The sequence below is a fragment of the Barbus barbus genome (assembly GCF_936440315.1).
Source record: "Barbus barbus genome assembly, chromosome: 7".
Classification (NCBI taxonomy): Eukaryota; Metazoa; Chordata; class Actinopteri; order Cypriniformes; family Cyprinidae; genus Barbus; species Barbus barbus.
Genome location: NC_136735.1, coordinates 9,307,988 through 9,334,415, shown reverse-complemented (window position 1 = coordinate 9,334,415; position 26,428 = coordinate 9,307,988). Strand labels below are relative to the sequence as shown.

General features: G+C 37.0%; 1 protein-coding gene across 4 annotated transcripts in view; it reads left to right on the top strand.

The window, feature by feature from the left end:
* LOC306873155 (SH3 and PX domain-containing protein 2A-like) overlaps window positions 1-19,797 on the top strand; it is a 101,385-nt gene extending 81,588 nt beyond the window's left edge. The window contains exons 8-15 of one of the 4 annotated variants that reach the window (XM_079422235.1): window positions 8,084-8,197; window positions 9,815-9,898; window positions 13,894-14,011; window positions 14,308-14,687; window positions 14,958-14,972; window positions 15,706-15,755; window positions 15,849-15,968; window positions 17,136-19,797. In XM_079422235.1, coding sequence (XP_079278361.1) covers window positions 8,084-8,197; window positions 9,815-9,898; window positions 13,894-14,011; window positions 14,308-14,687; window positions 14,958-14,972; window positions 15,706-15,755; window positions 15,849-15,968; window positions 17,136-19,088 — 2,834 coding nt within the window. In that variant the 3' untranslated portion in view covers window positions 19,089-19,797. The remainder of the gene's footprint in view (window positions 1-8,083; window positions 8,198-9,814; window positions 9,899-13,893; window positions 14,012-14,307; window positions 14,688-14,957; window positions 14,973-15,705; window positions 15,756-15,848; window positions 15,969-17,135) is intronic. The other 3 variants (XM_079422236.1, XM_079422237.1, XM_079422238.1) reach the window with 3 other exon arrangements.
* The last annotated feature ends 6,631 nt before the right edge of the window (window positions 19,798-26,428 follow it).

The following is a 26,428-nucleotide window of genomic DNA, read 5'->3' as shown; positions in this document are numbered from 1 at the left end:
CCTACTTTTAAATTTACGATGAAATATCAGTTACTTTTCAAATATGTAATGCAAGTTACTTTCTTTTCCCATTTATTCAGTGACACTTGGGATTGGGATTGTGTTGGGACTGAGGCTGAGGCACTTCCTTTAGTTCGAGGCCTATTAATTTCACTTTTGGTGTGAAAGAGCCTTTAAAAATCAAAAAATTTTAATCTAACTTTTGGGTTTTTTGTTATTAAAAAAAACAAATAAGCAAGCCCAGCCCAGGTGACAAAAAGTAACATAATGCATTAATTTCCATAAAAAGTAACTAATGCAATTACTTCCTGTTTTGGAGTAATGCAATATCATAAAGCATTACTATTAAAAGTAACTTTCCCCAACACTGTTCATCAGCTGGAAAAAAAGGTAATTCTGAAAGGGATTCCACTATTATTTTTAACTTATAGTTATCATTAAAGTTCATGGTGTGACTGGCCTTTCTTTTTACTGTAGATCACTAGTTTATTTGTTTAAGCAGAGTACAGATTTTCAGGCACGATGAATTATACTTGTTGATTTTCTCAATTGGACAACAGAATATTCAGAGACATCCAGGCCTAAGATTCTTGCTCAGTTGATTCTTGTGGTTGTCCTTGAGTAAGAAACACTTGGCTTCCTCAGTCCTAGTTAAACTCCAGCTGTTTTACAGTGCAGGCAAAAGCTTGACAACTTCACTTGGGTTGGGAAGAGATGAACCACACAGGGCTACAGGATTAATGAGCTTGAGAAACAGAAGAGACTGTCTGAATGGGAGAAAAAATGAAATCTAAACAGAATCGTTTGAAGGAGTAGCTCAAACATGAAGAAAGTCAGTCATACATGTTTGAGCTGTTATTTAAATGATGACAGAATTGTTATTCTTGAGTGAACTATTCCTCTAAATCAACCTAAAGCAGCCTAGACCAATTCCTGGAGTGAACTGTCTGTCCTCCGTTGACTCCTGAATTCCTCAAATGTTCAAAGCACTTATTGAAATTGAAGAAGAGCTGCAACAGCTTGATATCTCAGCACTAGAAGCCCATCCTCCAAAATCCAATCTCTTCAGCAGGCTTCCATATTTTTGTACTATAGTATTAAATGACTACCCTGGTATATCTGTCAGAGGCAGCTTATTTATTACCCTTGACTATCATTCAAACCTTAACTTTTTAATGTGGCTGAAATTGCGTTTATAAGAAGCGATTGGCAGAAGCCAGGCTGCTCTGGCTTCCCTCTAGGTCATGGAGAGGGAACGAAGGAAAAATCCCCCTTGTCCTTAGTTCCATAATAGGCTAATGGATCCTGCAGGGCCTCAGAGTCTTACAGAGTGGTTACAGTGTCACGCATTTCAAACTAATACCAACAGAATGCACTGTTGATTGAAGCTTTCGTTGAATGTCTGTAATATAGATAACAGTCAAAGCAATCAAGAGTTTATAGGTCAGCATGCTGTTTTTGTCATTATTTTATGCTATTACTCCATGGAACAAGGATGCTTTTTAACAAATTCTCCAAATAAATAGGTTGTATTGTATGTCAGTGGCGTTTAATACCACTGATGTTAAACCTGGCACATCACATTTTTGACATGGCAAGTTTGTTGCCAGTAAATAGCTGCTTACATTTTGGTATGTTTTTCAGACAAAGCTATTGTATGGTTTTAGAAGACATGGAATGTAGCTGTATTTTCTATTTTTACAGTACTTTAATGGTTCATTTTTGAAGCTTATGTGAATAGTCAACTTAAAAAACGATGCTCCCATCTTGAATTTTTACTCCTATAAAAATATTGCAAATGAAATCAGGCCTCAAAACATTGTAATGTACAATGTAAAGTTGGTTAATAAAGCCTTGCACTGAAATAGTATTCTCTTTAAATGGAAAAATGTCCTGATATTTTCTGATATTTATCTATCTAGTTGCAATGTTAGATGTTTTGATACTAGTTTTGATGCTAGTTTCGATAGTTCCAATAGTTCTGATATGGTCACCAAATTTTTATTAATGAATCACTGTTAAAAAGTTTTGTGGTCGGTAAGATGTTTTTTTTTTAAACGTGACCGTAAAATCATTTATAATGTGACAGAAGTTCTGCTCTTGAGAACTTTCTAATCATCAAAGAATCAGTTAAATAATATCTCAGTTTCCTCAAAAACATTAATAACATTTAGTAAGTATTAGTGATTATTCTAAAGAAACATTCCTTGTTCCAGTCAGTATTTGAGCGTTTAAATTTTTAGCTCTTTTGGTTTTTCCCAAGGCTGCTGTGCTTCCTGAACAATGCTCTACTATGAAAATTGCTCTGTGCCATCAATATTGTGAGGTTCCCTCCCATCCTCTTGCCTCTCTCTCCCCTGGGTCCATTCATTCAGCCGGTAACCCCCGCTTACTGAAACAGAATCAATAGAGAGCTGCTCACGGTCTCGGGTAGACTAGTTTGTCTTGGCCTCGCTCCCATTGGAGATCCGGTCCATGGAGAGCCACGCTGAACCTGGACAAAAGGGTTCAAACTGACATGTAGCTCTGAGGCTGTCTGAAAGGATCTTTATAAACCTGGTGCTACACCTCTCAGGGGTCTCTATTGTTTAATTGATGACGTTCATTGAGATAATAGTCTTAATAGTAAGAAGGCCACAGAGCTGAAATAGCATTAAACATTTTGAAAATGGACTGATCAATATATTTAGTTATTATTTATTTATTATATCAGTATCCAACCTTAAAAGAATAGTTCATCCAAAAAATAAATGGTAATTTGCTCACCCTTTAACATGTATTCTTCTTCCTCTTGTCTTCTGCGTAACACAAAAGAAGTTTTTCCATATAATGAAAGTCAATGGGGTTCAAAACTTTGTTGGAGTGTTTAGTTAATTAATTGTATTTTTCATGTTTACATAAACAAAACTGAAAATTCTGTTATCAGTTCCTCCTCCTTGTAACATTTTCAAACCTGTATGCACTCATATTCAAATGTTGCACTTTTATTTTTCTTTTCAGTTATTTTTGTCATGTGTGTGTTTTTGATATTGTTTGTTCCTCAAGATCTCCATCGTTCTTTCACTGATTACTTTTCTGAACCGTACTTACCAGTTTCCTCAAAAACATCGCTCTCTGTTCTATGAACCGGTCCAGGAAAACAAGTCTAGGGAAGAAATAACATGTTTATGCTGATCTAAGACCAGCTGTTCCTGAACAAATCTCAGCCACTGGAGCTCTTGAAATAAAAACCACAACAGTGATCTCAGATCAGTGTGCATGAGCGACCGACATCATCAGCCTTTGAAGTTCAGACCAAAGAGAGCCCCCTCCGCCTCGGCTTTATCAGATTACACAAAACCCATTTTGGTCTTAAGCCCAAAACCTGATGCTCCAGCTTTTCAGGAAATATCTTGAGTGTGACCGAATGTAGGCCAGACTCTCCACTGGCCTGGATTTTAGAAAACGTCAGATGAAATATCCTTCCAGTGATTTCAGCCTCAGCTCTGTTAGATTAGGAATCAGACATATGACTTTTTTTTATTGTAGGCAGCTAAATTGATAGATAATACTGTGGTAAAAATGAGTTGGACAGTGATTAAATTTGGCATTCCAAATGTGTATGTCAAATAAAAGCATTGTAATTTTAGTGAAAGATAAATGCTCTGCTCTAAAACCTTTTTTTTTTTTTGTGTTGCTGTCTACTGCTGTTCCTAATCATAATAGCAGTGATTGATTCCAACACTCTACACTACTGTTCAAAAGTTTAGGTTCAGTAAGATTTTTTGTAATGCTTTTGAAAAAAGCCTGCATTCATTTTAAATATTGATCAAATAAATATTACGATTACGTGAAATATTATTGCAATTTAAAATAACTGTTCTCTTAATATATTTTAAAATGTCATTTATTCCTGTGATGGCAAAGTAGAATTCAATAAGTGTATTTAAAAGCCTCAAAAAGACAACATTCAAAAAAAAAATAATTGAAATCTTTCATAACATTACAGATGTCTGTGCTGTTTTGGTCAATTTAATGTGTCCTTTCAGAATATAAATACTATTTTCTTAAAAATTATTTCATAAAGTAATTGTAAAGCTAATCATTTTGTAAAGTCAATAATATTAAAATAAAAATATTTTTTAGAGGCAGTGTTTGGCTGCTGTAGTTCAAAGTGAATAAGTGATTTCTTTCTTTCTCTCTCTCTTCTGTCAAGAATGATTGCAGGCCAGAGTGTGAACTTAATAAAAGCAACATGTTCCATTTGAATTTTTTTCATCTTTTTTTTCTCCCCCTTTCACTTCTGGACCTATTTTAAGCTCATTCTCTCCCTCTCTCTCTCTCTCTCTTTCTCTCTCTCACTCTCACTCTCTCTCTCTGTGTACTCATCTACAACAACATTCACTTACATAGTAATACAGTAAATACAGTAATATAGGAATGTTTTCATACATTTTTTTTTTTTTTCTTCATGTTTTCATTTTTGTTTGCTACTTCAGCTCCAAAATAAGAAAGTGAAAGGCTCATGTATTTTTGCTTGTCTGGTGTTTTTTTTTCTCCTTCTTCCTGGTTTGGATGGAGGGAATGTTTGGTGAAAATTTCAGCTTTGAAGTTCAGGCCAAACATCTGTTCTCTCTCTTTTGTCTTTGTCTTTTTCGTGCCGCTCTCAGTTCTTGCCTTTACTTTCCTCTCATTCTTTTCAGTTTAATGTATTTTCACATTTTGTAATGAATTTGTATATTGGGGTTAAATATCGGAAACCCATTAATTTTGGGATTGTTGGCATTTATGGCCCAACAATCTTGTGGGAATTATGACATCATAATCAAGCCTTCGTTTTCAGGTTAGTATGTTCGTACAGTCTTTTATCATTCATTTTTTTTCTTTTTTTATATCTTTAGTGCATTCTTTTTTCTATTTGATTGTGAATGTACACAACATCGTCTCATTGGTTGAGCCAGTAGATTAAATTTTGAATTGCACAATAATAGTTTTGATAATGCAAGTGTTTGCACATTAAACTAGAACAGGAGAAAGTATTTTAATATTACAACCAAATCTTATCTAACCATGTACATAAACAAAATCTCACATGACCCACTACCATGTGTATCAGAACTAAGTTCATGGCACACACATGCAGCTTTCAGAAGAAACATTTCTCAGAAGCAGATACGCAGTCTAAGATTTATTAGTCTGTTTTGCACCAACACCATCTTTCTAAGAAAAGCCTAGAACTTTTGCTTTGAAGAGCAAGTCCACCTGTATCTCAGCAGATCGGCTTCTGTTGTCTGTTTTTGTGTGATATGATCGTAACGTCCTGAACCACAGAGGAATTCAGAGGAGTACATCGTTTCAGCATCACAGAAGCATTCCTGCTGTCTGTCTTGCGCTCTGCGTTTCTTTTGTTTTGGTGAAAGAATTAGTTTCTTCTCTGTTAAGCAAGAGTTTGACTTTGAAAACTGGCAGGCATAACACATAGTATCAATCTGAGCTCCCAGTTGAACTCAGATCAGAGGAATAGAGTCAGTTCTTCTGACTGTTCATATTCATTATTTCTTGATTGGAGGTCCAGTATTTGAAAAGTTTTTTTTTTTAATGCCATCTTAAACGTATACTGACACCTAATGGTGTGGATGCTACATCAGGCTAGACATAAGACTGATGAAACCGACCTATAGCATATACGCAATAGATAAACAAACACAAGCAGAATCCAATCAAAAGCATCTTTGTGATGGCTAAACTGCATGCAGCCCTTGCCATTTTGCATTTTGTTTGAATTGACCCTCTGTGCTTGCCGTAGACTGTTCCTGGTGTGCACAAACAGGGAGACAGTATCTCATTCAAAGAGGGTCAGTCAGGCAAGGTGGCCACAACCTGCTCTCAGCTCTCTTACAAATTCATTAGCAAATTCATACTACTCGTGTGTGTGTGTGTGTGTGTGTGAGAGAGAGATTTGCTGTGTCAGGGTGGTATAGATGTCAGTGTGGTCTATTTGGCTCAAATGAATCTTATGATTTCTGTATGTAAGCACTGTTCTGATCTGTTGGCACACTGACTTAGATCTAGCACTAGTTTTCTGATCTCTGTGTTTGTTTTTCGTCTCTCTGTATGACTTCCAACTATTGGCATCAGCATTCAGTTTTAAAAATGAGAGTGTTTCTTTGGGGTTTAAAATGTATATTACAGTCCAAAAGTTAGGGGTCTATGAGGTTTTTAAAAAAATGTTTTCTAAAGGAGTCTCTTATGTTCACCAAGGCTGTATTTGTTTTATCAAAAATACAGTAAAAACTGAAATATTGTGAAATACTATTACAGTTTAAAGTAACTTTTCTCTTTGAATATATTTTGAAATATAATTTATTCCTATAATGGCAAAGAACTAGAAACAGTTCTGCTTAATATTTTGTGGAAACAGTAAAACTGAAAAGATTATTTGTTGAATAGAATATTTATTTGAACTGGAAATCTTGTAAATGTCTCTCACTTTTGATTAATTTAATGCGTCCTTATTGAATAAATGTAGTAATTTCTGTCAAAAAAGAAAAAAGTACTAGACTAGATTATTTTTGCCTTTCAATTGAGATTTGAGTCCAGTTTTCTGGATAAATGAGTAAAAAAGTCTCCTACACCGCATTTGGATGTAGTTTTGTTTTTAGTATTATGATAGGCTATCCCAAAGTTGAAGTATTTATCCTGTGGTCTTGAGACCACATAAACATGTTCTGGGTCTGGGTCTCAACTTGAGTTTTGGTCTGGATAAAGATCTTGGTTTATGGTCACAGACAAGACCACAGTCTATTTCCAACACACTGAAGATGATGATTATGTCCACCACAGGTCGGTGCGGCATCTTCACCATTGCAAAGGATATACAAGAATTCCATGACTGTAAACGGTTACAAAGCCACTGTACAAAGTATGGTTTGAAAGGAAAGATGCAGTAAATTGTCGTTTCAGCTGATGAACTGGATATGGGGCCTTGGTCTTGAAGGGTCTTGTACATATTGCAATATATTTATGCAAGTATTTTTACACATGTTTGATGTGGGTGTATTCTAGAGTTTACAGTATTCTGACGTCATTACTGGCCCAAGTGGGAGTTTAGAACATTTGGTGTTAATCACTTCACACCTTGCTTCTGTGTTATTATGATGTCAGAGCCAAATTATTGCTGACCGATGACATCACACTCTTATGAAGAGCTTGCCAGTGATACTCTGTTACCTTGGCAACAGGCTCGTTCAGAAGGATCTGTTTTTCAGCTGGAGAACCGTTTTGAATTTTCATCCATTGGCGTTCCCTTATGTTGGCTTTACATTTTTATGCAAGTGTGCCGGATATATGATTTTAATTCCATAACCCAAATAACCTTTCCATGAAGGCTGTATGGGTCTCTCTTGGTATATCACTCATGTCCATCTTTTTTGCTGCTTTGTTTTTAAAGCTGCTCAGAAGCAACTTTGAGTTATAGTGGAAATGTGAAAAAAACATTACAATCCACATTTCAGAAACAAATCATAATGCTGACACTACATTTGACAAATTCAGCACTTATTCAGACACATGAAGGAGGAACCGAAAGACATCAATTTAATCGATGAGGTTATTTTGGCCCAAAACACACAAGCACACGCATATTAGCTCATAAAACATGTCATCGTGTTAGCTGCTAAGAACATGTCAGACACATCCAACCTTCCTCGTGTTTGACTGCGCATACAAATAAAACCATGTACACCCACTTTGAAATTTATGATAGTGTCAGGTCTAATTGATCCCAAATGTTACACAGTAGGTGCACAGAATTAATAAACGCATCGCCTGAAACTAAATAAGACCAGAATGAGTGTGTTTGTGAGCATGACTGGAGCCAAAACATTGCCTCCCATCAGATTAGTGAAAACCAAATGTTTGTGTATTAGTGTTTGTTTACAAAGCATGGAGGCTTCATTTTTATTCTGTAAATATAGTCTTTCTGTCCGGGTGGTTAAAACAGGGTCATTTCATCATATGTGAGCTCAGTATTTGACACTGTATTAGGTAAAAAAAAAAATATATATATATATTTCATGTTATTTTTCTTCTGTTGTGTCTGTAGGCTGGTGGTTTGTCAGCACAGTGGAAGAACAAGGCTGGGTTCCTGCCACGTACCTGGACTCTCAGAGCGGCACCAGAGATGATCTGGACTTGGGAACATCTAGATCTGGAGAAGGTAGGACACACTAATTATACTCTCGCTCATACTTTCCTTTTGAACATCCGCACAAACATTCTTATACCCCAAAAAATCTTGACCAAAACCAGTGATTTGTTTCACATTCATTGAACAATCAATACCCACCAATAAAATCTGTATCCCAAATTTTCCTTGAGCAACTTCCACTTGTTTATGAGAAGGAGTGAGGGCTTTGGGACTAGAGACATCTTCGATTGCAGAAGGAGAAATGAAGGAAAGAAAGAAGGCTCTCTCATTCCTTCATGAAAGTGTTGCTATTATTTCTTTGAACCTAATAAATCTAAATAACTTCTCTAAAAGGTTGCACTAGTACATTGGTTTTATTTCATAGCATGTCAAACTGAACGCCACATTGAATCTGGGGGTTGCCTCGACTATAAGAACTTTTGGCCCTGTGGACTTTTGAAAACATTTAGACAGAAATCTATTTATGTGAGTTTTTATTAAATAGTTTATTTGTTAATAGTTTTCCCCCAAAAGTATTTATTTGTTTAATGAAAATCCAGGCCACAGTGTCATTTCTACAACATTTTAAGTTACATATTGTATTTATTAGCATTATGTGGTTGAAATGATTTCAAACATTTTGTAATAAAAGATTTTCGCACTGTTTGTGGAGGGACAGGGTTTAAGCAAATTAAATTTGGATTGGAGATGTCTGGCATACGTCACCAGATAGAGAGATTTGTCATTTTCTAACTTGGAAGATTGAAATTTTGATTAAACATTACAATGTTCAAATAAATAAATGAAATCAAATAAAATAAAAAAAGAAAAGTATACATGGATGAATCATTCACCATAAAATCCATAACATATATTTGCAAAATAAATATGGTGAATTTTCATTTCAAGTCAACTTCAGTAAAAATCAACTCCTGGAACATAAATGGACCGAATTTGAAGAAACACCCATTTGTTATCTCACTGCAATGAAACACACATAAAGAACCGTATAATTATAAATGTTCTCCTCTACTGTCCAGACTTCAATCATCTGCTGCCATCAGCATTTCCTGGGTTGAGTTTCCTGTTTTAGCCAACCACATTTTTGCCATGTCTTGAAATTTATGCCACTGAAAGACAAGATTAGGAGTGGTCAGGCCGGAGATAAAGCTTTCGCTACTATCTTTGTCTAAGATGGATCGATACATCCTTACACATGCACACAATTTATTGATCCCTGAGGAGTAATTTACCTTCCCATATGGCCACAACGGCTTCATTTCTGGATGTAGCTGCAGTTTTTTTTTAAGCTGAACTTTATTTGAACTAGACCATCTTTAGTTCGTCTTTTCTTTAGTTTTGAATCTTTGGAATTGATGAATGGTAAAGCCACCATCAATTTTCAGACTTTACCATCCCACAGTATAAAGTGCGCCACCAAAATCTAATAACACATGTAATAATCCAAGTCCTCCTTTGCTTTGCCATCATTGTGCAAGCCAAGAACCCTCCTAACCAATCACAAAACTCTTTTCTTTCATGTAATAATGCCTTCATTACACTAATACCAGTGTTCCTCTTGAGTTGTTTATGTTGAGTTTGTCATGTCTCTGTTCTCTTTCTGCTGTCCTCATTCATCACTGTCAGTTACTAAGAGACGTAAGGCTCATCTGAAGAGGCTCGACCGGAGATGGACACTAGGGGGAATAGTCAACCGCCAACAGAGTCGAGGTGAACACACATGCAATCACGCATGCCTGCATAGACTGATCACATGCAAGCACTCATGTGTGTGACCAATCTGCATGGTGCGTTTGTGTGTTTGTGCTGGTTTACACAGTGATTATAGCTTAATAATGCACACAAACACACTCTTTAGAAACCTAAACTCTCTTTCTGGATCCAACTTCTGGATCTGGCTCCCAAAGCATGCTGGGTGGCCTGTTTCATATGCAAGCCATTATAAAATCTTTATTACACTTTGCTTGCTTTATGTCTCTGCTTGTGTTTATATGTGTATGAATTCAAAATAGGATTTGTTAAATTCAAAATAAGTTTGTTTTTAAATTAAGAAAGCAGAGAAGTTATTTTAAAGATGTTTCTCAGGATGAAGACTGGTTTAGAAGAATATAATAATTCTGAAATATTGTAGTGTGATATATAGATTATAAATTTTATAAATGGCATCGTAGAGTACAGAGTTGCAGAATCTTGTTCTTAAGACTGGTTTATGGTAGTTAGTACTGATTTGTTGCTGGTTTGTAGCTGGTGGACCAAAAATATGCTGGTCAGCCAGCTTGATCTTCTTACTTTTCTGATGACCAAATTACTTTTGCCAGTTAAGACAATTTAAAGAGATACTTCACCCAAAATTCTAAATTCAGTCAAGATGTCTAGTCTCCCTCATGCCATTCTAAACCTGTACGGAATTCTTTCTTTAACAGAACACCAAAAAATACAACACAAGTCAATGGGGACCAATGTTGTTTTGGACCCCTGTTGACTTCTACTGAATGGGCAAAAACATTCTTTTGTTGGTGTTCTGCCAAAGATAGAATGTCATAACGTTGAATTCAGAATGCTGAATTCAGCTGAACTTAGTTAGATCTGGCATTCTGGCATTTGACTACATGTCAAATAATTGATATAAACAGTGCATAAACTCTAAACTCGAGGTAGAGGATGAGTTGAATCGCACTTGAGGTTTGACCTTTCAAAATCACAGTGTTTGATTCTAAACACCCAGACCTCAAATGAGGATTAATGTCGAGACCTTTGCTGGAAATGTGTGTTTGTATGGATAGAGTCTCCTTGGAGATGTGCTGTTTCATGTTGAGTCATAAGAAGAATGGACCTCCAAGCTTTAGAGTTGTAATTCCCGCAGTTTTCCATTTGTGTAGCATTGGAGTATGCTAACATGCCATGGACACCACGAACATGGCTCTAAGTAGAGCATGCTGGATCTGGAAACGGTGGAAGTCAATGCTAAGAGCTTTTCCACGCTGTATTGGCAGGTGGATGAATAATAACCTGTCTGGGACTGGGTGAATGTCTCCTGACACTAATAAGATACGAAATCCCAGGTCTTATGGGATGAGTCTGTTCAAACGTCTGTTCTTTAGAAACCACTCTAATAACCCTGGTAACTGATATTTTGGATGAAATCGGGTTAAACTTTTACGTGTATTGTTTTTCTGTTCTCTTTTGACAGGGACTCATGTAGATTTGGAAAAAACTTCTGGTTTCAGATTGAATGTGACTCTGTTACAGTAACTCTGTGGCTACCTTTCCCTCATTATTTCTCCCTTACTTTGCTCTGCATCATTGGAGCAGTTGTTGGAAACTCACAGTGGAAAGTATAGAAGTAGGTCATTGGCTCGCTGTGTGTGACTGTATTTAATCCTGACCTTTTTATTTTTACTGTATACATACTAATGAGTCAGAGAGCACCATGGATGATCTGGAGAGAAAGAGCAGCCAGTGGTTTCAGAGGGAAATTTTCTCCATAAACACAAATTGCAACCTTCAAAACAGGTTGGCGGTAGTGACTGTTTCAGAGTGGTTGCTCGAAAGACACTAATGATCTTCGATTAAAAAAAAAACTTTTGTAAAGCACTGGTTTCAAAACATATTTTGTAGAGCATCAGTTACAACTAAGCAAGTTCTTACAAAATACATTTGATTCTAGATGAACATTATAATTATATAATTATACTCCAAACCAGTATAATTTCATTTTTGATTATGTTTCCATATTGCACTTTTCAATATAGTGAATGGGGACCAGGAGCTGTGAAACTCCAGAACTAACAAAAATACACCATAAAACACCACAAGTCTTGATGTTGATTATTTTATATGTGGATAATGATTTAAAGGGCTAAAAGGGTTTGTGTTGATGAATGTGTGTCGAAGACTGACATGGAAAATAAGAAATTGTTGAATTAAGTAATTTTACTCAAAAAGTATTCTCGTAGCTTCATAAAATTAAGGTTGAACCACTGATGTCACGTGGACTATTTTAACAATGTCCTTACTACCTTTCTGGGCCTTGAATGTGGTAGTTGCTTTGCTGTCTATGGAGAGTCTGAAAGCTCTCGGATTTCATCAACAATGTCAACAACAAATGTCTTACGGGTTTGGAGCGACACGAGGGTGAGTAGTTCAGAATGATCAAAGAGTGAGTCAATTAACAATTTTCTTTTTTGGTTGAATTATTCAGAAAGGGTAGAAATCAGCAGCGAGAAGAGTTCAGATTCAGACAGATGCCTGCTGGATCCAGTAGGCATTTGGTTAGCTTGGATGGCTTGTTAAAGCAAGTTTCAGAAAGATCAATGTGATAGCTAGAATGATCTGTGTCCACAATTTCTTTCTCTTTTAACTTGTTTGGACATATAGCAGTAGTTTTTAGGTCACAGAGGCTGAGGGAGAAAATTCCTTTGTTGGCACATCGCTCCACGAGTGCATGCAAAACTGAAGTAATGTGTTCTGGACCCACCTGACTTTTTCCACCATCCAGAACAGTCCTCCAAGAAAATACTGCTGATTGGTGGAAAAAGCGTTTTGAGGCGTTTTTTTGGCTCTTGCATTTTTACCCTGACATCTCTCATTTCTGTTGGTCTTTATTAATCCACACTATGACTTTCATCTGTGAAAAGGAGATGCCTGTGATCAGGTTTAATGACGGTTTTTGGTCAGTAGTTCAGGATGAGATCAGCACAGGGTAGTTTCTTCTCTGTTGCATGTTCAATTATCAGATTCCCCCAGCTTGTCTGCTGCTGGGAAAGCATTAAGTGTTGAAAGAGAGTGACTAACTGCCCTGACCTCATGTCATCTGTTGTTGGCAGGCTTAAGTTATTCACTGCTTAGAAAAAGTAGATATTGGACATTCATCTCTATTTTTGTTGTTTATCTATTTCAAAACTTCTCCCACTGCTAATATATCTTTTATCAGCACTATTTCTATTTCTCTTTTGCTGTTTCACTACATCTAAATTTATAGCTTTGCTCCGAGCAGACTGTGAGCTATAGTCACTGAAGGAAAATATTTCAAAGTTTGATATGTAGATGTTAAACATGTTATGTCAAATGTAAACATTACTGAATGATGCTTTATGTGAGTTTTTTTGAGAAGAGAAAGGCTTTATAGGATCTCAGGAGGGTTCAATGCAAAATTGAAGCATTAAACTGGTCCTGATCAGTTATTTCTCTTACTGGGTGAATCTCATTAAAGTTGTCCAAAGAATTATGGAAGGGAATTGTCATGATAATGTCACAGTGAAAAAGTCTTAATATTCCTAAAAAGGTTCACATTTTCTAATGCAAAGTATATATATATTTTTCTTTTGACTTCTGATTGATTGACCCTACTAGATATTTCCTATGGAGGCTTACCATTATTATTGTGTCTTAAGCTGTGTTGCTCTAGTTACTTTAGTCCCACTGTCTCCTAGAGGATTTGTTAGTGATAATATCAATGATGGATTGTGAGATGACTGTGTTATTGTGCCTGTGGTGAAGGGTGAGTGTTGGAAGGGTCTTACTGTAAACTTTGTGGTTTTACTTCTGCTCTGTTTTCCCAAAGAAAGTCCTAAAATGTGTAAGTTTGAAAGTTAGCAGTTGAATCCATTTGTCAGCTTCCTTTCAGACCACTGAAAAGGCAAAGGCCCAAGTACAGGATAAAAAAAAATCATTTCTCATTCTTTTTCCCTTATCTGTCTTTTTAGAGGAGAAATATGTCACTGTCCAGGCGTATACCAGTCAGGGAAAGGATGAGATCGGGTTCGAGAAAGGAGTAACCGTGGAGGTCATCCAGAAGAACCTGGAGGGATGGTGGTACATCAGGTAATCAATCTGGTCTTCATACTTGAAGGTGATGTTTAAGATGTGATTTTTTTATTGCAATATGATTTACATGTTATACATGATGTGTGTATACATCAGTTACATCAGTGTGTATGTTACATCAGTTTTACGTAAAGGGAGATATGTGTCCATAAAGAGCACTACAACTTTATCTTACTTAAAATGTTATGCTGACCTCTAGTGGTCAGTATGAGAATGGTAAATGCATGGAGTTATACAATACATTTTTTTATTTACCTGTCTGGAAAAATAATACTGCTACTAATGTGTTGCAGGTATCAGGGTAAAGAGGGCTGGGCCCCTGCCTCATACCTGAAGAAACTGAAAGATGACCTTTCCCCAAGGAAGAAGACTCTGACTGGCCCTGTGGAGATCATCGGAAACATAATGGAGATCAGTAACCTCCTCAACAAGAAAGCTGTAAGCGAGAAGGACATTCAGACTGACGGAGAGGCCACCAGCCCTGAGCGCCACATCTCCAAAAGTGAAATCAGTTTACCTATCCCATATGCCCTAGAGGCTGGAGTGGCACCCACAGTGGTCACTGGTTTAGGAATGAACTCTGGATCTAGCACCGCTCTACAAGAGAACAAGAGCAGGGCAGAGCCGGGGTCACCTGCTATAGCCAGGGTGGCACCACACAGAGTTGAAATAGGTGAGTAAAGAGTTGGGTTATGACATGTTTGACTAAATGTATACAGTATTCACATATTCAGAATGTTAGAAGAAAAGAAAAAAAAAATATATATATATATATATATGTACATATTTATTCACTTCAAAAAAGTTTCTGACATAATTATAATTAAATTGTATTATATTTTTAAAATAAAAATATATAGCTATAATTTAACTAAATATCTTATTTATATAGCCATATTTTATATAATAAATATGTTTATTTTCCTGTCATTTTTGCACATAGGATTTGACGCCATAGGTAACATTTCTTTTTGGTAAACAGATGTTTCCTAACATTTTGTCCGGGTGTTGTGTACCTTGATAGTGACACATTCACTGTCTCTGTTGCTCAGCATTCAGCCTGTCAACTGCTGTTTGTTTGTTCTTGTGCTTACTTATTTGTCTAATGCCAAATGTACACATATACAACTGAAAAAAAATCCCATAGTGCTATACCGCTCACATTACATGACTTTCATTCTTGTAAATCTGTTTTGTTGTGGATTTCATCTTAACAGGTTCTTAACAGATGGCATATGATCCCCAAAATTCCTGGTGTTGGTTAAAACTGGCAGTGACTGATATCCTGTATGCATGGCACTTTGTGCTAAAAACCTAAAAAATAAAAAAGATGAAACATGACATTTTCTTTTGTTTGCTCATTGGCTATTGCTTATCATTATTCTCAGTCATAACCAGGCCATTGCATTTCCCACACTACAGTATTTCCTTCTGATTTTTAAAAAAAAAATATGCTTGAGTGTGTTGAAACATGTCTCAACTTCTCTCTCTTAATGAGGATTACTGATGGCACTGTAATCCAGTTTGGCCCCTATTTGAACTTTTTTTGAAAACACTAAAAATGTTTTGGCAAGGAAAGGAAAACTGCAAAATCTCCTAATTTCCAAGTCCTAAATGTTATTAAGCTTCAGTAATATTTGCTGTCTTGACCTGAGAGACCGTTAATAAAGTGTTTTGTGTTCACTTGGCAGGATCTCCAAACCTCAGGCAGAAACCTCCTCCTCGAAGAGATACAAATCTGGTAAGCAGACCAAAATCATTTATTGATATTTTAAATTCATAGAGAGCAGCATTTACTTATTAGACAGTACTGTCTTTTTCTTCAATACTCAAGGCATTCCAGTTGCCCAAACCTCCAGAGGCCCCTACTGTGGAAGCGGAGTACTACACCATAGCAGAGTTTCAATCCAGTATCTCAGATGGCATCAGCTTCCGTGGAGGACAAAAGGCTGATGTAAGGCAGATAAATTCTTACTATAAAATTAGATTTTTTTTATTTTATTATATAAAAAACTAAATAGAAACATCTTTTGACTAACAAGAATATAAAAAAGTATAAATGTGGAGTCAAAAATTGTCTCTTTAAACCTTAAAGTCCCCCTGTAGTCAGATATTTTATTCCTTAGAACTTATCTTTGATCATCAAAATGACATATTTAAATGTTTTTTCTTGTGAAAATAATTTTATCATGCCTTAAAATAGCTTGAATGTAACTCAACACCCTTGCCTCATTTACTATATGCTGATCTATGAATATGCAAATTAGCCTCGCCTCCACTCAGTCACACCAGCCAGCGCCTCCTGATCCACTTAACTGTAGTAAACGCAAAACATTAGCATACACGGATAATGACTGATAAAACTATGTTTTTACAATCGGACAACTACAGTGAATATGGTAACATTTGTTATAAGTTACTTACTTGATGATGTTGTGTCCTCAAAATGCCTTTAAAACTGAATGCAGCCGTTTGTGATTCTTGATTCGCATTCGCGAACATACGCGTGTGACGTGCAGATGCGTCAGAGATGAGAGGTGGGTCTGACTCCAGGCTACTTTTACACTGTTGCCACGGGTTATAATGCTAGTTAGAGGTTCTAATTTCACATTAAACCACGGCTTCATGGGTTTTTTGCTCTAATTTATGTTTGGTTTTGTGTTGGTATTGGTATATTTTGTATGCTAGTGATAGGAATCTATCCCTTCACGTGATTGGTTATTGGTTTGTGACGTAGCAACCCGAAGGCTGTTTTAAACTGCATTTCTGGGAGTGTCATTGGGAAACTACAGGAGAAAATACTCAGCAATGGTGTTGATTAATGGATTGGTACATGGTTTGTCTAAAAGCATATTAAAAACACCACATAGACAAATAAACAACATAAAAAACTTGATTTTCACTACAGGGGGACTTTAATATAAACAAATTTTCAGGATTGAAAATTAAAAATGATATATCTGAAGAGAAATATTTAGGATTATTTAAAGGATTTATGCAAACTTTAATGATGCAAACAAATTTGTGACATTGTAAGATAAGCGTATTAATTAGTGGTGATTAGTGTTGTTTAAAACTCACTGTCATTGTATTATGTAAACATGTAATATGTGGTCTTCAGGTCATAGAGAAGAATTCTAGTGGTTGGTGGTATGTCCAGATCGGGGATATGGAGGGCTGGGCACCCTGCTCCTTTATTGATAAACGCAAGAAGCCCAACCTGAGCCGGCGAACCAGCACACTTACCCGGCCTAAAGTTCCACCCCCTGCTCCACCAGTCAAGAAACAGGACTCAGAAGAATCACCTTCTCTGGCTGGCTCTGCCTCCAAAGCTCCAGAATCTCCCACTCAGCGTGTCTATGAGGAGCCGGAATATGATATTCCCGCCATTGGTTTTGACTCCGATCTGGACAGTAATCCTCCAAAGCAAAAAATAAACAATTCCCCAAAACCAGAGCCCCGTAAGTTTGAAATTAAAAGCAACCCAGCAGCAGCCGAAAGAATTGCACAAGCTGGCAAAGCATCGCCTTTACTAAAAGTGATGACCTCCCCCTTGAGAAAAAGAAACTCATTGGAGGATGTCAATAAGGAGGAGGCGATTTATGAAAATGAAGGCTTTAGGTTCTCCTCTGATGACTTTGCCAGAGGTTGCGATTCAGATACCCCAAGGAGTCTCACACTGGGTCGTAAACCCTACGGGTCCTCCTCTGGAGGAGGGAAGCCCCTCCGGAAGGTAACGCCAGATCTAAGCCGGAGTCACTCTCTTGGCCGTGCTGAGAGACACAGCCACAAGTCATCATCAGTCGAATCAGGACGCAATCCCAAAAGAGAGCCTGTCATGCGAAAAGATGTGGAGATCCGGGTTGGTCAAAGTCCCTTAGCCAGGCCCAAACCAGTGGTGCGACCCAAACCTCTGCTTACAAAGTCAGAGCCACAAAGTCCCGAAAGAATGGACATCAGCAGCCTACGCCGGCAGCTTCGGCCCACCGGAAGTCTTCGGCAAGGCCCGATCCGTGCAGTACGTGGCGGTGAAGATTCCGAGACTGCTTCCGTTGTGTCCTCTGAGGATTCCATCTCCTCAAGAAGCACCTCCGATCTCTCCAGCGTCTATTCCAAAGGTAGCCGAGGTGGGGAATCCGACCATGAAAGTGTGCTCTACAGGACCACAGATGCCTACGAACGGGCCCAAGAGTCAGAGGTCAGCTTCCCAGCAGGTGTGGAGGTTGAGGTACTGGACAAGCAGGAAAGTGGATGGTGGTATGTCCGTTGGGGCAATGATGAGGGATGGGCACCTACTTTCTACTTGGAGCCAGTCAAGCATACCCAAAACGTCAGTGTACAAGAATCCCGTGATGGCCCTCTTGTTGATCTTGGTAGCACCAACAAGTCCAACAGCCTCGAGAAAAATGAGCAGCGTGTTCAGGCCCTTAATAACCTAAACCAGCAGAACCTGAGGAGTATGAGCAACCCTAGCCCACCAATCCCATCCAAACCACCGGGGGGGTTTAGCAAACCAACCGCAATGCTGAACGGTTCAGGCGTACGGATGAGGAACGGTGTCCGTCAAGCAGCAGTGCGACCGCAGTCAGTGTTTGTGTCTCCACCACAGCCTCTGAAGGACACCAATATCCATACAGGGTCTTTGAGAAGAAATGAATCACTGGGTGCAGGTGACCACTTGAGGTCCGCAGGCGGTGTAAGGCGAAACTCCTCCTTCAATGCCGTTCGACCGCAGGCGGTGACTGATGTACGGGTCAGGTCTGGGACCACCATTACAGCACCTGCAGGAAGTTCAAGCCCCTTGATTTCCCAGAGAAATGGAATTCCAATCTCTACAGTAAGACCCAAGCCCATCGAGAAGCCCATTACGCACCTCATTCACAACAACCTTCGAGAGGTTTACGTATCTATCGCTGACTATCGTGGCGACGAAGAGACCATGGGTTTTTCAGAGGGCACTAGTCTTGAAGTTCTGGAGAAGAATCCAAACGGATGGTGGTACTGCCAAGTTCTCGATGGCTTACAGGGACGTAAAGGCTGGGTACCGTCTAATTACCTGGAGAGAAAAAAGTAATTCCCCAAAAATGTTTTAAACATGCACAATTGTAATCAAAATGTAAAAAGACGAACTGACTGAAGGACCTTTGATTTGAAACGAGACGGACAGAGCCTTTTAGAAAGGAGTTTACATTAAAACTAGAGTAATGCAGGTGAATGTTTAGCAAAATACCTGCCGTAACTTTATGCCAAATGGGTGCCTTCGTACATCTTTCACTGAATGTTAAGAGGAATTGGTCAAATACCAGTGAAGCAACGAAAATACCAAACTTAAACTTAGTGCCATAGGCCTACAAGTACAGAAAGCAACAAACTTATTTTTGTTACAACAAATACCAGTGAGAAAGATCATTTCAGCATAGGTGCATAACCAAAAGTGCAAATCCAATCTTAAGCACTTGTAAACAAGAAAATCCTGTTTAAAACTTTTTGAACAAAAAACCAACATGAAATGTTGTCTTAGCACTGAGTGTGCTCAAAGAAACAAAGCATAACTTTGATTGTTGTTTTTTTAAAAACAATCCTTTTTTTTTTATTGTTTTGTGATGATGTTTGTGTTATATCTTCCTTAGAGATTTATTTCTGCTTTCTTGTAACATCCTAACACATCAAAACAGTTCACCGAGTCACATCCTGTCCTGATTAGTTGCAGGTCGTTATTGTTTAAGTCTCTTTTGTCTTCCCCATACTTTAAATATGCACAGGCCTAAATGAATAAAACATGTTAAAGGAAAATAGTCTGTGAAAGCTACATGCATAGATCACCTCATGCCCACTTAATTATTTGGTTTAAACCCAAGTTTAGTTTACAAAGTGCATCTGTTTATATTAGGAGGATAGACAGCTTCAGAGGACAGGACTTTAGATATTGCTGCTCTGTGTGTGCTAAATCTGTTCATTCAAGAAATCAGGACTGGAAAATCTTTTGTTTTGTTCAGCATTTTATCCCAGGGAAGTAGTGATGTAACATTGAGCCCAAAATGTGATCACACCAAAGAAGAATTACAGACACATTTGCTAGTTTGTTTTAGAGTTAGTATTTATTTTATGGGTATAAAGTATATTTAATTGTTATATCTGGAAGCACTTGATTTTTTTAAACCCAAATAAAAGCACATTAATATGCAAGGATAATTTCTACGTTACGATATTGCTGGGCAGTATTGAATCTGAAGTTGGACAATAAGCAGTTTAAACTACTATCAAAGTGTTTCATTTTCGACAAAGATGTTCAAATAAATTCACAAACTTTATCTTAGTCCAGAGTCCAATCTCTAATTCTCTTCTTTATAGATGTCTGAGCTCAGAATGATTACTTCCCCCTTATTCAGTCAAATAATATTCACTAACAGCATCAAACAATTGATGTTCAAGACTGCTGAAATATTTTTCTAATGAATAGTGTGAGCCCTTGAATGAGTTTAACACTACTTTTATTTGATTTAGTTTTCTGCTGGACAGTATTTTAGTGTTAAACAGTTAAAACATTAATTACCTGCTAGATTGCAGTTATATTCTATTAAGCAGAAAATTGTTTATTTTATCTTGTTTGTTGGTGGTTGTGTGATCACACATGGACAATAATGATGAATGAAGTCGTTCATTTGTTGTCAATCAATGCATTTGAGCTTTTTCTTGAATGCACTGGTTTAAAGATGCAGTGTACTTCATCAGCATATAATTTATTTTTTGTTGTATTTATAATTTTTTAATGTTTTAAAAAAAATGTTTTTAATACTGTCTTGAGAAGATGCCATTTTATTGTTATTTGACACTCTCTTTTAAAACTTGAAATTCTTGGTAGTTCTGTAGTAATTGGCTACTGCTATATTCTGAGCTTCTTCTTTTTTTATTTATACCAAGATGATTTTTTTTGTCTCTTATGTAGGCCTCTGTTAATTAGGCAGATGAATAATGTCTCCTACTGTCCTAAAATTGGAAGCAGATTTTTAAAATGAGAACATTTATCTCATCATGTGAACATGCATTCACATAATTTTTAAAATCAGAAATGCATTTTCAACCAAGCTGATTGCTGCACCTTTAGCAACTATGGACACTTCCTTTCTCGTTATTGATCCACATATAATGCCAGATTATTTAAACAAAAAAATATTTGTATTTTATTGTAACATCATCCTATCACTCCCAGATTTTTTTTTTAATTGACATTACAAAAACAAAAATCAGAATAATAAACAGTCAATCCTAATTAAAAGCCAGCAGTAATATGGGAACGATCAAATGACATAACATTTTATAATAAAAACAGCAGGGCTCTGTAGTTATATAATAGATATGTGGATCCCTAATTGTGACTGGACCAAATCTGATTTGAGTGTTTTGTTTAAATGTTATCATTTAAAAAAAAAAAAACAGCAATAATGGGATTTTAAAGTTGTAATTTGGGTGATTTTGTTTTAACTTTTAAATTTGAAATTGAAAATCAAGCCATTGCACTCTCAATTGCAACTCTTTTTGACGATGGCATTATAGAAATGTGTCGATTCACTACAGCGCAGCGCTTGTGATGGATGTTGCTAAGCTCCATTAACACTTTGCTTTTTCTTCATTTGCGCCTATACAATTTACAAGGGAACTGTTAAGTGTCAAACTAGTTCTTATATTACTTGTGTATCTGCTAGCTTTGTTTTATGTGTTCTTTATTTATTTAAATTTTAATGCTTTTTTTCAGGAACAGTATTGTGTTTTACTGTTTTTTTTCTTTCTCCTGTTCACTTTTGACATTACTCAGATGGAATGAGGAAATGTGCAATACAAAAACAGGCATCTCATCAGTTAAGAACCATAGCATTGGAGAAATCTTTGTTTTTACTTAAATCAAATCATGCCTGGTTTTGTCCCATAGTTTTTTTTTTTAATCCTCCAAGTCAAAATATATCAATGTGTGTTCAAATATGTTATGCTGAATGTTAAAATGCCCTGATAGATGGACACCTTCAGTCTGCCAGCCAACCATGACTTGATTTCTGCATTCATACTTTTTACCTAATGAACCGCATCTTGCTTTAAGGGGTTTAGTGACCTTACAGACCCATGGTGAATCAGTATGGGAAGAATGGGCATATCTAATTCTCTGAGGCATTTGACAGATCAGCCTGTCAAATTACAAATTTGAGATGGTGGGACAAATCCATCAGCAGCTATATGAGCGCCGCACCACACACTGCCAACTTCTCTGAATCCGCCCCCTACATTCCACTGTTACCATGGCAAACTCTATCCTAAATCCCAATCGACTTACATACTGTATCATTGACAGCTTTTTTTTTTCTTCTTCAGTTTTTTTAGTCTTCTAAAAAGTTCATTTTGGCTTTAGGTTTATTCTGAAAATCCAGGTTTAACTTTCCACACCTTCAAATAATGTGGGCTGCATATATTTGCTTATCTTCCTGTCTGAATTCATTATTACATGAGCTTACAATGCCTTTGAATTGGAATGCTTTTACTGAGAGTTTGAGAACTGAGAATTTCACTTTGGTTGAAAATGAGGAGGGTTACGAGTGACTGTCTTTGAGTTTCTGGTCAAGAGAAGCTTATTATGAGAGTTGAAATATCTTCACCTTTTCATAGTTAAACAGGCCCTCTCAGATTGCTATAGTTTCTTGCTTAATGCTGTTTTCTTTTCTGTTTTCGTTTTGTATAAACATATTAAGGTTTATGTTTATGTGGAAGAATGTATGGGATATGTTTAAAGGAATGTCCCAGGTTCTTTGACATGGTGTTGGAAATAATTTCAACCAACCGATCTCTTGAGAAAATGTAACTATTTCATGAGTTACAGTGATTTTGTATGAATTTGTACAGTGTCATTAGGACAGAAACATGCTTTTTTTTTTTTTTTTGAAAAAAAGTCTTCATCATCATTCGAACCTCCATGAATTTGTACAACGTGATTCATACGGAAAAGTTAGCATTGAGGTCCTCCCTCATGAATTCAAAAGTTAGCATTAATGTCTATCTTCATGAATTCGAACTAAGGTCCATGAATTTGTACGATATTTGTACTGGGGTGTAACCAGATAGTAAGAAAATGTCCAAATTAAATTATTATCGTTATCGTTAATTGCGAGGATGTGCTGGTTCTTAATATACAACACTTAGTCTTGAAACTGGAACATCCTTTAAGCTCTTGAATTGGAATAGAAGAATGTTGCTTTACGAAAATAAGATTGTGGGTGTATCTTTCCTTGTTTGGTGTATTCTGTGATGGTTTGTGTACGCGAGTTTTTAAACGGTGGAAAGTGAAGGTGAGCAGAGGGAATGTTTGTTTATGATGTTTGGTTAGAAGAGAATCTAGTCAGGTAAGGTTAGACATGATTAAACCGCTCTAATGGACATGAAGAAGTGTTCGCCATGGAAAGAAAAGCAAGGCTTTTTACGATAATTAGCACTTCAGAGAAACTTCCCGCTAGCAGCAGCTCATTATGATGTCACAGTGGCACTGCATTGTCATAACAGCACTAGTGAGGTGCAGTGTTCTAGAAACACTAGTTATTTCTGTTGGAAAACTGACTGCAACTTAATTCAAGCGAGCAGCCTTGTCTCCAAGGCCATTGTTTCTCAAAACATGCCTTAGTGCTGGAGTACACATGCTGAGCTTTAGAAACTCGCAAACGGATATCCACCCCAGCTCGCCGCTGCTGCAGGCCTCTTTATAACAATTAAAAAGTTGCTGACAGAATGTGTAAAAGAATAGGACTGCTCGTCTCCAGCTCACCCACCGCAGAGTCAGGAGTACAAGCGCGCTGTGAAATCACATTACCCGAGAGCTCGGTTAATTACAGATGCTTGAGAAGAGCGCCGTGAATACAAATGTCACACTGATTGTGGATGTTGAGCTGCCGGGGGCTCGGATCAGATGCCGAGATAGATTGATCGTGTCTCTAATGGCTCACAGCATGTCGAGATGTATTAACATCATCAGTAGGAATCGTTTGAGCTTCCTGCGTCAGCGAAAGGCTTGATTTACTGAGGCGTCTATGTGTTGTGTTTGGTGTACAGCAAACGTTGTAAGAATGTACGTGATCGATTGCATCGGAAGTCATTTACAGGGCTTGGAAAACCTGGGAGTTTTAAAATTGTGAGTTTCAAGCCTGGAAAAGTCGTGGATGAAAACATATTTCATTGGAAGTATTGCTTGGTTGCTGGACAATTCATGGAAATTAATTTGTCAATAGTTACAGGAAGTACCCTGTGACTAGTTATATTTCTACTAAAACATTTGATACATTTTATCAATAATTTGACTAATATTTCATGCGACCTTACCTGGATAATAAGGAAGTAGGCCTGCTTCAGGCATAGATTATGGTGGAGAGAGTTGGTGTGCTAGGTGTGATGTATGAAGTGCTTGAAAGGAGTTTGGTAGGTTTTATTTCTCATTTTCTGTGTTAATTAGCATTTTTGATCAGATGCATCAGTGTTTGGTGTGAGGCGGCAGGGTGTGTTTATGTGTTCACTTTGATGCGAACAAGTGCAGAAAGGGAACATGCGGCGGCAGTCTAATCTCTTGCTGTTTTGTGTCCCTGTCTCTGCTCGCCTGTCTGCACTAATTACCATTCTTCTCCTCTTAATTAACAGTCACGAAAAAACAGCACGTGGGGCCAGTAACATCTTGCTTAAAAGAATGTTTTGATGAGCGTCACTCTGAAATTTACATTTATTGAGGTTTGCTTTCATCATGCACCCACTTCACAGACTGCTTATAAGAGATTTTATTTAATTTTTTCTAAATATGATTTTATTCATGTATAGCATGTATTCTTGGACAGTCTTTGAACTAGTTCAAAAAATATTTTTTAATCAAAGTACTCCTCAAGTTGAATTTTCAGACAGGAAGTGAAGATGCCTGCAGTAAATAATATGCCACGATGTTTCTCTGTTCCAGACCATTGGATGTAAGTAATGTTTGACTAGATATTTGCAAAACCCTCTTGTCATAAGATATATTAAAAAGTGTGCTCTTGGACATATTGAGAAAAGGCCTTGCATTGATATTATTCAGCGCTCAGCCAAATCTACATTTTGTATGCATTTCTTTTAAAGATCTAAATGTCTACAGCTTCAGCTTTTAATTTTCAGCATTTTTTTTTTTTTTACTTCATGTTTTGTTTTTGTACCTTTTTATGTTTACATTGTAACTTGCATTGTTCTAAAGGAAAACACAATAAAATGTATCCTCCTTGTTCTTATATCTCACTGTCATGCTTTGGTCTACATTTAGCAGAGAACATTCATCTTTCATAGATTTATATGCAGAGATTTAGAAATCAGGTGTTAGGCAGTCAAGGATTTAGGAATCATGTCTCTAAATCCAACTCCCCATTTGTCTTTTTCATTTGAACATGATGGAGCAATGATAGTTCACAAAAAGAACAAAAATCATGTAGAATTTGGAATATCATGCATATTAACATACTACTCTTACTATTTCTGCAGTATAGTAAACTTTACACAAAAACATGCACATTTCTGTTTGCATGGCATTTACAAAACTGTAATAACATTGTGGAGTACAATATTCCACAATGTAGTGCTACAATGACTGGCTTTCCTTTTCAGAGATTGTTAACCTCTTTGTTTTGACTTATTTAATTGGACTGCCAAAATGTTTGGATAAAAGTTAATCAAAAACACTAAATAACCTTATTCATTTCTAAGACAATCTCACATATGTGATGAAGCCATGATTTAGCATGGCTATTACTGTCTAAAGGTTATGCTTGGCTAGCATAAAGGCTAGCATGCTAACATAACTCTTGTTATTGCTGCATATAGGCTACTTAGCTTTTGTATATAGTAACCAGCAGTCATACAACGCACAAGTGGAATATTGAATCCCACTTGATGGATGAGTTTTCCACTAGCAAAAGAGTGCTGCAGTGATGATATATTTTAGGCCAGTCTTCTTATTATTGTTAGCATTGCGTGCCCAGCCACAGAACCACCTTTAGGCCAGTGAGAAAGTTAGAATCACTCTGGTTTATTGGCTTTTGGATTAATGCAGAAAATAAGCTCTATGACCAACAAAAGTTGACTATTCTTTGAAGTTTTGATCATCATGATAATAGCACAACTAATTTTGAAGCCTATACAATCGGCAGAAGTAAAAAGCTAAACATAGGCTATAAACGAACCATAGCATAGCTTAAACATCTACTACGCTTCCAGCACCCTTTTCAGTCTTTATTTCAAAAACATTTTCCCTGAAAGTTTAAATTATAATAGTTTGTAAGAGTGCAGAAATAAACTGTGAAAGCAGACTGGAGAGTAGATAAGTTTTCCTTTTTGGTTTGATGATGTTTCATGTCCCCGAAATGATGTTTCATGTCA